Source organism: Zalophus californianus, chromosome 8 (assembly GCF_009762305.2).
Source record: "Zalophus californianus isolate mZalCal1 chromosome 8, mZalCal1.pri.v2, whole genome shotgun sequence".
NCBI lineage: Eukaryota > Metazoa > Chordata > Mammalia > Carnivora > Otariidae > Zalophus > Zalophus californianus.
This window is the reverse complement of record NC_045602.1, coordinates 7,408,904-7,422,201: the sequence shown is the minus strand read 5'-3', so window position 1 is coordinate 7,422,201 and position 13,298 is coordinate 7,408,904. Positions and strand designations below refer to the sequence as shown.

The 13,298-nt window shown below is 40.0% G+C and overlaps 1 protein-coding gene across 3 annotated transcripts in view; it reads left to right on the top strand.

The window, feature by feature from the left end:
• Nucleotides 1–13,298, top strand: part of ADAM17 (ADAM metallopeptidase domain 17) — a 59,745-nt gene that overhangs the window by 18,555 nt on the left and 27,892 nt on the right. For 2 of the 3 annotated variants that reach the window (XM_027621611.1, XM_035728816.1), the window contains exons 3-4: nucleotides 79–209; nucleotides 1,505–1,593. In XM_027621611.1, the coding sequence (XP_027477412.1) occupies nucleotides 79–209; nucleotides 1,505–1,593 (220 nt within the window). Of the gene's footprint in view, nucleotides 1–76; nucleotides 210–1,504; nucleotides 1,594–13,298 lie in introns of those variants that run through there. The other variant, XM_027621613.1, reaches the window with a different exon arrangement.

The window sequence follows — 13,298 nt, the reverse complement described above, 5'->3', positions numbered from 1 at the left end:
ATTTTATGTGCTTAGAGTAAAATTTTATGTGAAAATTTTATGTGCTTAGAGTAAAATATGGATGCATTCTTTCTTTAGGCATTTTAAATTATACCTGACATCAAGTACTGAACGTTTTTCCCAAAATTTCAAAGTCGTGGTGGTAGATGGTAAAGATGAAAGTGAGTACACCGTCAAATGGCAGGATTTCTTCAGTGGACACGTGGTTGGTTAGTATGGAGCTTGTTTGTTTGCCTTTGTGTCTACGGGTGTTAGGTATCCAGATCTAGTTTGATTGCATATTCTTTTTTGGTGGGAGGAAAAAGGGGTGTTGAAGAAGTGCTATTCTTTGTTTTATCTGAGTTATATGAGTTTGGAAAGAGGAACATTCAGACAGGAGGAAATGGGGATTATCTTAGCATGTATACTAATTGTCTGTTTTAATGATTAAAATGCATTTCCTTCCAGTTGATAAGAATTTAACTTCCTCTTGTCTCCAGGGAAGGATTGTAGGCTGCCCTTATGAAATTTTTTTTTCTTTTATTTTTAAAAGATTTTATTTATTTCTTTGACAGAGAGAGAGAACGAGAGCAGGAACACAAGCAGGGGGAGTGGGAGAGGGAGAAGCAGGCTTCCCGCGGAGCAGGGAGCCCTATGTGGGGCTCGATCCCAGGACCCTGGGGTCACAACCCGAGCCGAAGGCAGATGCTTAACGACTGAGCCACCCAGGCACCCCCTTCCCTTATGAGATTTTAAACAGGGACGCTAGGAGATAAAATAATTGACTTTAGGATTCCATTAAGTATTTATTTAAGATATATCTTAATGAACAAACAAGTTTATCGAACAATTGAGGCTTACTTCTGGAACTTCCTCTGCAGAAAAAAGAAATGGCATTAAAATCTGCAAACAGTGCAGTTCAGGCCCTATGTATTCCAAATCATGCTTTCTGCCTCCTCTTCATTCTTTTGTTCGTTTTTTCTTTCTCTCTCTCTTTCTTTCTTTCTCTCTCTCTCTCTCTCTCTCTCTCTCTCTCTTTTTTGGGGGGGTGAGTGGGGCAGAGGGAGAGAATCCTAAGCAGGCTGCACACCTAGCACAGAGCCCGTGGGGGGCTTGATCTCACCAAGTGTGAGATCATGACCTGGGCTGAAATCAAGAGTTGGACGCTTAACCAGCTGAGCCACCCAGGCACCCTCTTCTTAGTTCTTTCATAACTTATAATAGGTGAAGTTATTTCGGAAGGACATGTACACGTTTGTTTTTGGTTTTGCTCTATAACACACTCTAGGTAATTCTTACAAGAGGATTGAGGGAAAGAGAAAGGTTTCAAATGAGTTGAGGCTACTCTTTAGGAGTGTGAATATCTTGCTTTTTGCTGGGGCCTGTGTTTCTTTGTGGTAGATTTCTATAGTACCTAGGCAAATTCCACTCTGATGAAGGACCTGATTTTTACTGACAGTAGTGCATAGTTTATTTTTTGATGTAAGTATTTCTTAATGATGGAATTTTTTTTTTTTCTCTTAAGGTGAGCCTGACTCTAGAGTTCTAGCCCACATAGGAGATGATGATATTACAATAAGAATCAACACAGATGGGGCAGAATATAATATAGAGGTAAATCTATATGTACATTTTTTTAGGGGGGGAGCTGTTAAAACCGTTTCCCAGTTGTTTTAAGAAGACAGAGGTCTTTATACTTCTTTTTTTCCTTGTGTTTAAAGTTTTTACCAGTGAAGTAGATGATTTTTTTTATAAAAAAAAAAGTAATATTTTTTACATGTCTGAGAGGCTGTCATAAGATGCACCCTGTATTTCTAAGTGCCATAATTGAGAGAAAGTCGCATGTGTGGAGTGGATAATGGAAAGAGAAAACTTTCTTTCTCTCCTGATTCTTTTTTTAATTCTTTCTCTAATAATCCTACTATAAGTGTAAATGTTCTCAAAGACAAAAGTCAGGTCTTATTTCTCCCGTTCCCTCCTAGATGAGAAATACAAGAGGAATAAAAGATGAGAGTTTGTAGTCTGAGAAGTTAAAAGAGGAAACTAGGAAACTCAGGCTCTGGCCACTCTTTCATTGAAGTACTAGCATTAGAAACCAAGACCGATATATAACCATGTGTCCAATACTAGTCCAGAAAACAAAATGTTTGCCACAGATTTGTGGATTGAAGTGCTTCTGTTTCTAGGAAGATGAGACTACTCTGGGTAGTAGTGACATCACCAAAACAGAGCACCTGTGGGAAAACAGCAAATAAGGTTTGTCAAAATGAAAGTTTCATGTGTATCTGAGTGCTGATTGGGTTAAGACCACATGCTGGTGCTATAAATACTATAAATTTTAATCACATCCAGACTGCATGGCCACTAGTCACTTGTCCATCATTGTGAAAGAGAAATGTCTGTCTCTGGCCTTGCGATCTATTTTGGTCTGGCTAGTATGTAGTCTTTCTAATGTCAATGTTGTGGGGAGTCTAGCTTACCAGAGTCAGAAAATTAGCACAAATTAAATGAGCATGTACTCCAAAATAGACAAATCAATTAAGTCTTAAATTTGCTTAATCTTTTAGCTAGTTCGTTTTTTAAACGTACCTTTATTTTAAAAATACTCCCTGAAATTTTCAGAAATTAGAATACCTAAAATCTACTGGGAGATAGAACTACTAACATTTTGATGAGTATCCTTCCAAATTTTTTTCTGTACATGTATACACAAATAAGTGGTTGTGCAGACTTTTTCCTCAAACATTAGGACCATACAGTACATACAGTTTGTTATCATGCATTTTTTAAAAAAAGATTATTTATTTGAGGGGAAGAGTGAGAGTGAGAGAGAGAGCACAAGCGACGGGGAGGGGCCAAGGGAGAGGGAGAAACAGACTCCCCGCTGAGCAGGGAACTGGACAGAGGACTGGATCCCAGGACCCCGGGATCATGACCTGAGCCAAAGGCAGCCACTTAACCAAGTGAGCCACCCAGGCACCCCTGTTGTCATGTATTTTTTGTTTAATTTTTTATTTCAATTTAGTTAGCATATACTGTCATGCATTTTTTAAAATTTAACTATAATTATGAACATTTTTCCATATTAATAAATGAAGATCTAAATTAGGTTTTTAAAAAATAATTTATTTATTTGACAGAGAGCACACAAGCAGGGGGAGTGGCAAGCAGAGGGCGAGGGAGAAGCAGGTTCCCTGCTGAGCAGGGACCCTGGACACGGGGCTTGATCCCAGGACCTTGAGATCATGACCTGAGCCATCCAGACACCCCTAAATTAGGGTTTTTAATAAATGCTTGCCTGTTGGTTTCTTGAAACATGGTACCATTTATTAAACCAATCTCCCATTGATGTTCATTTTTTTGTTTCTAATTTTTGAAATAAAAAATGCTATGGGGCACCTGGGTGGCTCAGTCGTTTAAGTGCCTGCCTTCAGCTCAGGTCATGATCCCGGAGTCCTGGGATTGGGCCCAGGGTCAGGCTGCCAAGCCTGCTTCTCCCTCTTCCTCTGCTGTTCCTCCTGCTTGTGCGCGCATGCGCACGCATTGTCTCTGTCAAATAAATAAAATCTTTAAAAAAAGTGCTATGGTGAACAGCTTGGGCACACCTTTTGGTGCATGCATTTAGTTTCAGGGTAGGAAACTCTGTAGGCTGTACCAGGGTTTCAGATTAGCTGCTCCTGCAACTGAGCAGCTGCATATGTTCATTCCTTTCTCTCATTGAGGTGGATGTGGGTCGGGTGGTCCTTCTCTACCTTGTAGCTTGTAGCTTTGATGTCTGGACACACATCGTTTGAGGTTGCCACGGATGGGAAATGGAGCTAGAGAAGCCCACAGGGGTTTTTAAGGGCCAGACATGGAAGTGGCTACAGCACTTACACCCAAGTGGGACTGGAACTCTTGTTTCTGACCTGCCTGCAAAGGAGGCTGGGAAAGATCCTCTTGTCTTGTGCTCAGAAAGATAAAACAGTGTAGGGAATGCTCAGCGTTGTTTCTGCTTATTTCCTTAGAAGAATCTATTTTTAATTTTTAAATTTTTTAAATTTTTTTAAGATTTATTTACATGAGAGAATGAGAATGAGAGAGACAGAGAGAGTACATGAGAGGGGGGAGGGTTAGAGGGAGAAGCAGGCTCCTCGCTGAGCAGGGAGCCCAATGCGGGACTCGATCCTGGGACTCCAGGATCATGACCTGAGCTGAAGGCAGTCGCTTAACCAACTGAGCCACCCAGGTACCCCTAGAAGAATCTGTTTTTTAATTCAAAATGTGTACATGTAGAATCCAAGTTAAATTTGCTCAGATTCCTCACTTTTCCAAATAATTCCTTGGGGAGAATTAGCAATTGTGTTTCCAACCATATCTCCCTGTCTCACTAAGTACAAAAATGGATATAATTAATGTTTTACTGTGAGATGTTCACTTAAAAGTAAACTCAGCAGGTTTATTGAAGGACTTCTGTGTGCGATTAATAATCTTTTAATAGAAAAAGTGATCTATACAATGGTAATTTTTATATTATTTATTGCATAATTCTTATCTAGATATAAAAATTTTAAAATCTTAGACATAAGAGTCAACAGGAAAATGTATACATCTTATTTTTAACACTTCACTGTTAAACATTTTAAGCCATTACTGATTTTATCACCAAAGCTTGCTATTTATGTAAATAAGCCTTGGTTAAACTTTAATCATGATTTTTTTTTCTCCCCCACCTTTTTGCTTTGAAAATGTTCAGATTTACAGAAGGATTATAGAATACCCTGTAACCCTTCATTAACTGGTAGCATAATACCGTGTTTGCTTTATTGTTTCTTCCCCCCCCCCCCCCCCCCCGGATCCTTTGAAAATAAGTTTCAGACATCATGACTCCACCCCTGAATGCTTTAGTGTGCATCTCTTAACAGTAAAGGTATTCTTCTACATAGCCACAATAACAGTAACACACCTGAGTAAACAAATATAATTCTGTAATATTATTGAAAAATGCATAGTCAAAATCTCCAGTCATCCTCAAAATCTCCTTCGTAGATTCCCTTCCACCCCCACCCCCAATTTAGGGTCCAAGAGATTCTTGCCTCTTATTTAGTTATTCATCAGATGACTTTTTTCTGGCAACTTGTTAATAATGGTGAAAATAGGATTTGCTTTTATTAGTAGTAACAGTAACTACTTTTATCTTGAAATCTTAATATATAACTGGATTCATTATTTTACATTATCTTCAAGATAGGTGTATCAGTACTTTACGCAATGAAAAAAGTTATCTTCAGCTAAGTTACTTGTTGAAGGCATACAATACGGGTACAGTTGAGGTTTGAACCTGGGTATCTCTGATCCCAAATCCTGCTATCTTTTTCTGTGTCTGACTGACTACATCAGGAAACTCTTTTTTTTTTTTTTTTTACTTTAAATTTTTTTTTGTTAATCACCATACATTACATCATTAGTTTTTGAAGTAGTGTTCCATGATTCATTGTTTGTGCGTAACACCCAGTGCTCCACGCAGAATGTGCCCTCTTTAATACCCATCACCAGGCTAACCGATCCCCCCACCCCCCTCCCCTCTAGAACCCTCGGTTTGTTTTTCAGAGTCCATCGTCTCTCATGGTTCGTCTCCCCCTCCGATTTACTCCCCTTCGTTCTTCCCTTCCTGCTATCTTCTTTTTTTTTCTTAACATATATTGCATTATTTGTTTCAGAGGTACAGATCTGTGATTCAGCAGTCTTGCACAATTCACAGCGCTCACCATAGCCCATACCCTCCCCAATGTCTATCACCCAGCCACCCCGTCCCTCCCACCCCCCCATCACCACTCCAGCGACCCTCAGTTTGTTTCCTGATATTAAGAATTCCTCATATCAGTGAGGTCATATGATACATGTCTTTCTCTGATTGACTTATTTCACTCAGCATAACCCCCTCCAGTTCCATCCATGTCGTTGCAAATGGCAAGATCTCATTCCTTTTGACGGCTGCATAATATTCCATTGTGTATATATACCACCTATTCTTTATCCATTCATCTGTTGATGGACATCTTGGCTCTTTCCACGGTTTGGCTATTGTGGACATTGCTGCTATAAACATCGGGGTGCACATACACCTTCGGATCCCTACATTTGTATCTTTGTGGTAAACACCCAGTAGTGCAATGGCTGGATCGTATGGTAGCTCTATTTTCAACTTTTTGAGGAACCTCCATACTGTTTTCCAGAGTGGTTGCACCAGCTTGCATTCCCGCCAACAGTGTAGGAGGGTTCCCCTTTCTCCGCATCCCTGCCAACATCTGTCGTTTCCTGACTTGTTAATTTTAGCCATTCTGACTGGTGTGAGGGGGTATCTCATTGAGGTTTTGATTTGGATTTCCCTGATGCTGAGCGATGTGGAGCACTTTTTCACGTGTCTGTTGGCCATTTGGATGTCTTCTTTGGAAAAATGTCTGTTCATGTCTTCTGCCCATTTCTTGATTGGATTATTTGTCCTTTGGGTGTTGATTTGAGAAGTTCTTTATAGATTTTGGATACTAGCCCTTAACTGATATGTCATTTGCAAATATTTTCTCCCATTCTGTTGGTTGTCTTTTGGTTTTGTGGACTGCTTCTTTTGCTGTGCAAAAAGCTTTTGATCTTGATGAAATCCCAGTAGTTCATTTTTGCCCTTGCTTCCCTTGCCTTTGGCGATGTTTCTAGGAAGAAGTTGCTGTGGCTGAGTTCGAAGAGGTTGCTGCCTGTGTTCTCCTTTAGGATTTTGATGGACTCCTGTCTCACATTTAGGTCTTTCAACCATTTGGAAATGTCTATTTTTGTGTGTGGTGTAAGGAATTGGTCCAGTTTCATTCTTATGCATGTGGCTGTCCAATTTTCCCAACACCATTTGTTGAAGAGACTGTCTTTTTTCCATTGGACATTCTTGCCTGTTTTGTCAAATATGAGTTGACCATAGAGTTGAGGGTCCATTTCTGGGCCCTCTGTCCTGTTCCATTGATCTATGTGTCTGTTTTTGTGCCAGTACCATACTGTCTTGATGATGACAGCTTTGTAATAGAGCCGGAAGTCCGGAATTGTGATGCCGCCAGCTTTGCTTTTCTTTTTCAACATTCTTCTGGCCATTCGGGGTCTCTTCTGGTTCCATACAAATTTTAGGATTATTTGTTCCATTTCTTTGAAAAAAGTGGATGGTATTTTGATGGGGATTGCATTGAATGTGTAGATTGCTCTAGGTAGCATTGACATCTTCACAATGTTTGTTCTTCCAATCCATGAGCATGGAACGTTTTTCCATTTCTTTGTGTCTTCCTCAATTTCTTTCATGAGCATTTTATAGTTTTCTGAGTACAGATCCTTTGCCTCTTTGGTTAGATTTATTCCTAGGTATCTTATGGTTTTGGATGCAATTATAAATGGGATCGACTCCTTGATTTGTCTCTCTTCTGTCTTGGTGGTGGTGTATAGGAATGCCACTGATTTCTGTGCATTGATTTTATATCCTGCCACTTTCCTGAATTCCTGTATGAGTTCTAGCAGTTTTGGGGTGGAGTCTTTTGGGTTTTCCACATAAAGTATCATATCATCTACAAACAGTGAGAGTTTGACTTCCTCTTTGTCGATTTGGATGCCTTTGATTTCTTTTTGTTGTCTTGATTGCTATGGCTAGGACTTCTAATACTATGTTGAATAGTAGTGGTGATAGTGGACATCCCTGCCGCGTTCCTGACCTTAGGAGGAAAGCTCTCAGCTTTTCCCCATTGAGAATGATATTTGCTGTAGGTTTTTCATAGATGGCTTTTATGATATTGAGGTATGTACCCTCTGTCCCTATACTCTGAAGAGTTTTGATCAAGAAAGGGTACTGTACTTTGTCAATTGCTTTTTCTGCATCTATTGAGAGGATCATATGATTCTTGTTCTTTCTTTTGTTAATGTATTGTATCACGTTGATTGATTTGCGGATGTTGAACCAACCTTGCAGCCCAGTGATAAATCCCACTTGGTCATGGTGAATAATCCTTTTAATGTACTGTTGGATCCTATTGGCTAGTATTTTGGTGAGAATTTTTGCATCCATGTTCATCAGGGATATTGGTCTGTAATTCTCCTTTTTGATGGGGTCTTTGTCTGGTTTTGGGATCAAGGTAATGCTGGCCTCATAAAATGAATTTGGAAATTTTCCTTCCATTTCTATTTTTTGGAACAGTTTCAGGACAGTAGGTATTAATTCTTCTTTAAATGTTTGGTAGAATTCCCCTGGGAAGCCATCTGGCCCTGGGCTTTTGTTTGTTGGGAGATTTTTGATGACTGCTTCAATTTCCTTAGTGGTTATAGGTCTGTTCAGGTTTTCTGTTTCTTCCTGGTTCAATTTTGGTAGCTGATACATCTCTAGGAATGCACCCATTTCTTCCAGGTTATCTAATTTGCTGGCATAGAGTTGCTCATAATATGTTCTTATAATTGTTTGTATGTCTTTGGTGTTGGTTGTGATCTCTCCTCTTTCATTCATGATTTTGTTGATTTGGGTCATTTCTCTTTTCTTTTTGATAAGTCTGGCCGGGGGTTTATCAATCTTGTTAATTCTTTCAAAGAACCAGCTACTAGTTTCGTTGATCGTTCTACTGTTCTTTTGGTTTCTATTTCATTGATTTCTGCTCTGATCTTTATGATTTCTCTTCTCCTGCTGGGTTTAGGCTTTATTTGCTGTTTTTTCTCTAGCTCCTTTAGGTGTAGGGTTAGGTTGTGTATTTGAGACCTTTCTTGTTTCTTGAGAAAGGCTTGTATTGCTATCTACTTTCCTCTTAGGACTGCCTTTGCTGTATCCCAAAGATTTTGAACAGTTGTGTTTTCATTTTCATTGGTTTCCATGAATTTTTTTAAATCTTCTTTAATTTCCTGGTTGACCCATTCATTCTTTAGTAGGATGCTCTTTAGCCTCTATGTATTTGAATTCTTTCCGACTTTCCTCTTGTGATTGAGTTCTAGTTTCAAAGCACTGTGGTCTGGAAATATGCAGGGAATAATCCCAATCTTTTGGTACCGGTTGAGACCTGATTTGTGACCTAGGATGTGATCTATTCTGGAGAATGTTCCATGGGCACTAGAGAAGAATGTGTATTCCATTGGTTTGGGATGGAATGTTCTGAATAAGTGTGTGAAGTCCATTTGGTCCAGTGTGTCATTTAAAGTCTTTATTTCCTTGTTGAGCTTTTGCTTAGATGATCTGTCCATTTCAGTGAGGGAGGTGTTAAAGTCCCCCACTATTATTGTATTGTTGTCAATGTTTTCTTTGCTTTTGTTATTAATTGCCTTATATAATTGGCTGCTACCATGTTAGGGGCATAGATATTTACAATTGTTAGATCTTCTTGTTGGATAGACCCTTTCAGTAGGATATAGTGTCCTTCCTCATCTCTTATTACAGTTTGTTTTAAAATCTCATTTGTCTGATATAAGGATTGCCACCCCAGCTTTCTTTTGGTGTCCATTAGCATGGTAAATTCCACCCCCTCATTTTCCATCTGGGGGTGTCTTTGGGTCTAAAATGAGTCTCTTGCAGACAGCATATTGATGGGTCTTGTTTTTTAATCCATTCTGATAGCTTGTGTCTTTTCATTGGGGCATTTAGCCCATTTACATTCAGGATAACTATTGAAAGGTATGAATTTAGTGCCATTGTATTGCCTGTAAGGTGACTGTTAACTGTATATTGTCTGTGTTCCTTTCTGATCTATGCTGCTTTTAGGCTCTCTCTTTGCTTAGAGGATCACTTTCAATATTTCTTGTAGGGCTGGTTTCGTGTTTGCAAATTCCTTTAGTTTTTGTTTGTTCTGGAAGCTTTTTATGTCTCCTTCAATTTTCAATGACAGCCTAGCTGGATATAGTATTCTTGGCTGCATATTTTTCTCCTTTAGTGCTCTGAAGATATCATGCCAGTCCTTTCTGGCCTGCCAGGTCTCTGTTGGTAGGTCTGTTGCCAGTCTAATGTTTCTACCATTATAGGTTACATATCTCTTCTCCCAAGCTGCTTTCAAGATTTTCTCTTTGTCTCTGAGACTCGTAAGTTTTACTATTAGATGTCGGGGTGTTGACCTATTTTTATTGATTTTGAGAGGGGTTCCCTGTGCCTCCCGTATTTTGATGCCTGTTTCCTTCCCCACATTAGGGAAGTTCTCTGCTATAATTTGCTCCAATATACCTTCTGCCCCTCTCTCTCTTTCTTCTTCTGGGATCCCAATTATTCTAATGTTGTTTCGTCTTATGGTATCGCTTACCTCTTGAATTCTGCTCTCATGATCCAGTAGTTTATCTCTCTTTTTCTCAGCTTCTGTATTTTCCATCGTTTGGTCTTCTCTGTCGCTAATTCTCTCTTCTGCCTCATTTATCCTAACAGTTAGTGCCCCAATTTTTGATTGCACCTCATTAATAGCCTTTTTGATTTCGACTTGGTTAGATTTTAGTTTTATTTCTCCAGGAAGGGTGTCTCTAATAACTTCCATGGTTTTTTCAAGCCCAGCTAGTATCTTTAAAATCAGGATTCTGAACTCTAGGTCCGACATCGTACTAACGTCCGTATTGAGTAGGTCCCTGGCAGACGGTACTACATCTTGTTCTTTTTGTTGAGGGATTTTTTTCGTCTTGTCGTTTTGTCCAGAGGAGAATAGATGAATGAGAGAACAAAATGCTAACAGGTTAACAACGTCCCCAGAAAATATACTCTAAACAAATCAGAAAAGACCTGAAACCAGGGGAGAAGAAAGGGAAAGAAAGAAAAAAGAAATAGAAAAAAAAGAAAAAGATAAAAACAAACAGTACAAAAGAAAAAAAACAATATGATCAAATATGGTCAGGCTAGTGCATAGATCAGTGCCACACACTAGATTTTGGGTGTATTTTGGTCTGTTAGAAGAAAGTGCCTCCTAAAATTTTAAAGAAAGAAAGACTTATGTATGTACAAAATAAGGGTTGATACAATGAAGGGATGGAATATGACTGTAAAGATGAAAATTATAAAAGATTTTATAAAAGGAATTGATAAGTTGTTTGAAAAAAGAAAGAAGATTTAAAAAAGAAAAAAAAGGGAGAGAATGTGATCAGGCAGGAGACTAGAAGAAAGCCATACACTAGTGATTTAGGGTATATTTTGATCTGTTAGAAGAAACTGTATCTCAAAATTTTAAAGAGAGAACAACTTATATATATATGCCAAAAGTAAGGTAACTACTATGAAGGTATAGAATATGACTCTAAAAATGAAAAAATAAAAATGTATTTTTTTAAAGGGATTGATAAGATGTTGGTTGAAAAAGGGAAAAAGAAAAATTCAAAAAAACCAGTTAAAAAAATTAACTTTGAAAGAATAATGAATTATGGTAAAAAAGCCATGAATTCTATGTGCAGTACTCCCCTAGTGCTGGAGTTCTCCCATTTTCATTGATCGGTCAACTGGGTCTTGGCTTGCTGGCTGTTTGTGTTGATCTTCTGGGGGAGGTGCCTGTTTCCGTGGTTCCCAAATGTCTCTGCTGGAGGCGGAATTGCTCTGCCCTTGCCGGTCGGGCTAAGCAATCTGCTCGGGTTTGCTCTCCGGAGCTTTTGTTCCCTGCAAGCTCTCGGTACAGCTTTGGAGGATGAGAGTGAAAATCCCAGTCTCCGCCCGGAGCAGTTGAGAACTCAGGGCCCCACTCCTCAGTGCACCCCTAGAGAAAAGCAGTCAGTCACTCCCATCTCCCCGGTCTCCGGCCGCACTCTGTGCTCACCCGGCCTGTGGCCGAGCGTCCCTATCTCTGGCACCCGACCCCGTGTGGAGTCTCCACACCCAGCAGATCCCTGCAGTGCGCTCTCCCGCTGCTCCTCCCAGAGGTGGAAGGGGAGTGTCCCCGCATCTGCCACTTGTTGGGTCCCTGCTGGAGGAGCAGTGGCCCGACTGGGCCGCGGATCACAGTATATGGCCACCCCGAGCTGAGAGTCCGCGCCTCGGCTCTGTCTCTGCAGCCGGCTTCTGTGCTGCGATACCTGGGAGCTCTGCTGCACTCAGGCACCCCCGGTCTTTCTGTGACCCTGAGGGTCCTGAGACCACACTGTCCCACGAGGGTTCCACCCCCAGCTTAGCCACTGGAGTGACGTCCCTCAGCGGAGCCGACTTCTAAAAGTTCTGATTTTGTGCTCTGCAGCTCTATCACTTGCCAGAAGCGGCCCATGGAGGCCCCCTCCCCCACCATCTATCCTCCTGAATATCGCCTCGAATTCACTTCTCCTAACGTCCTACCTTCCAAAAAGTGGTCGCTTTTCTGTTCAGAGCGTTGGTGCTCTTCTTTTCTTCAGTCTCCTGTTGAGTTCGTAGGTGTTCAGAATGGTTTGATCCCTATTCAGCTGAATTCCTGAGACCAGACTAAATCCAGGTCTCCTACTCCTCCGCCATCTTGCTCCGCCCCCTACATCAGGAAACTCTTAATCTGAATTTAGAAATGTTTGTTCTAAAAGAAAACATTTCTCTCTTTTCCTGTTCATAGGCCAAATGAAGGTCCCTACAGCCAAGGGGTTGGTTAGGTAACTTTCTGAGGTTTCTGCTAGCTCTGCAGCTCATTGTTTCTTAAATCTACCTCATACGTGGATTATGAAAGAAGATCCACACACATAAACTTGACCTTTGAACAAAATGGTTTTTGAACTACATGGATCCGCTTATATGCAGATCTTTTTCAGTAAACGTATTGAAAGATTTTTGGAGATTTGCAACAATTTGAAAAAACTCGCAGATGAACCACATAGCCTAGAAATACTGAAAAAATTAAGAAGTTAGGTATTATTGTAAGAAAATAGTATATAATACATCTAATGTACAAAATATGTGAATTGACTGTTAATGTTGGTAAGGCTTCTGGTTAACAGTCGGCTATTAGTATTGGTTTTGGGGGCATCAAAGTTACATGTGATGGGTTTTCAACTGCATGGGGGGGGTCAGTTCCTCTAACCAGCATTGTGGGAGAGTCAACTATATTTAACAGCTTTATTGAGATAAAATTCACATACTCTACAGTTCACTTGTTTGAAGTATGTAATTCATTGAGTTTTAGTGTATCCTAGAGTTATGGAAGTCATCAGCACCATCAATTTTAGAACATTTTCATCACCCCCAAAAGAAATACCGTACCCTTTAGCAGCCCACCACCCTTTGCTCCCAAATCCCCTAGCCCTAGGAAACCACTAATCCACGGTCTCTTTAGATTTGCTTGGTCATCATATAAATGAAATCATAAGATGTAGTCTTTTATGACTGGCTTCTTTCTCTTAGAATGCTTTTAAGGTTCATCCACATTGTAGCCTATGTCAGT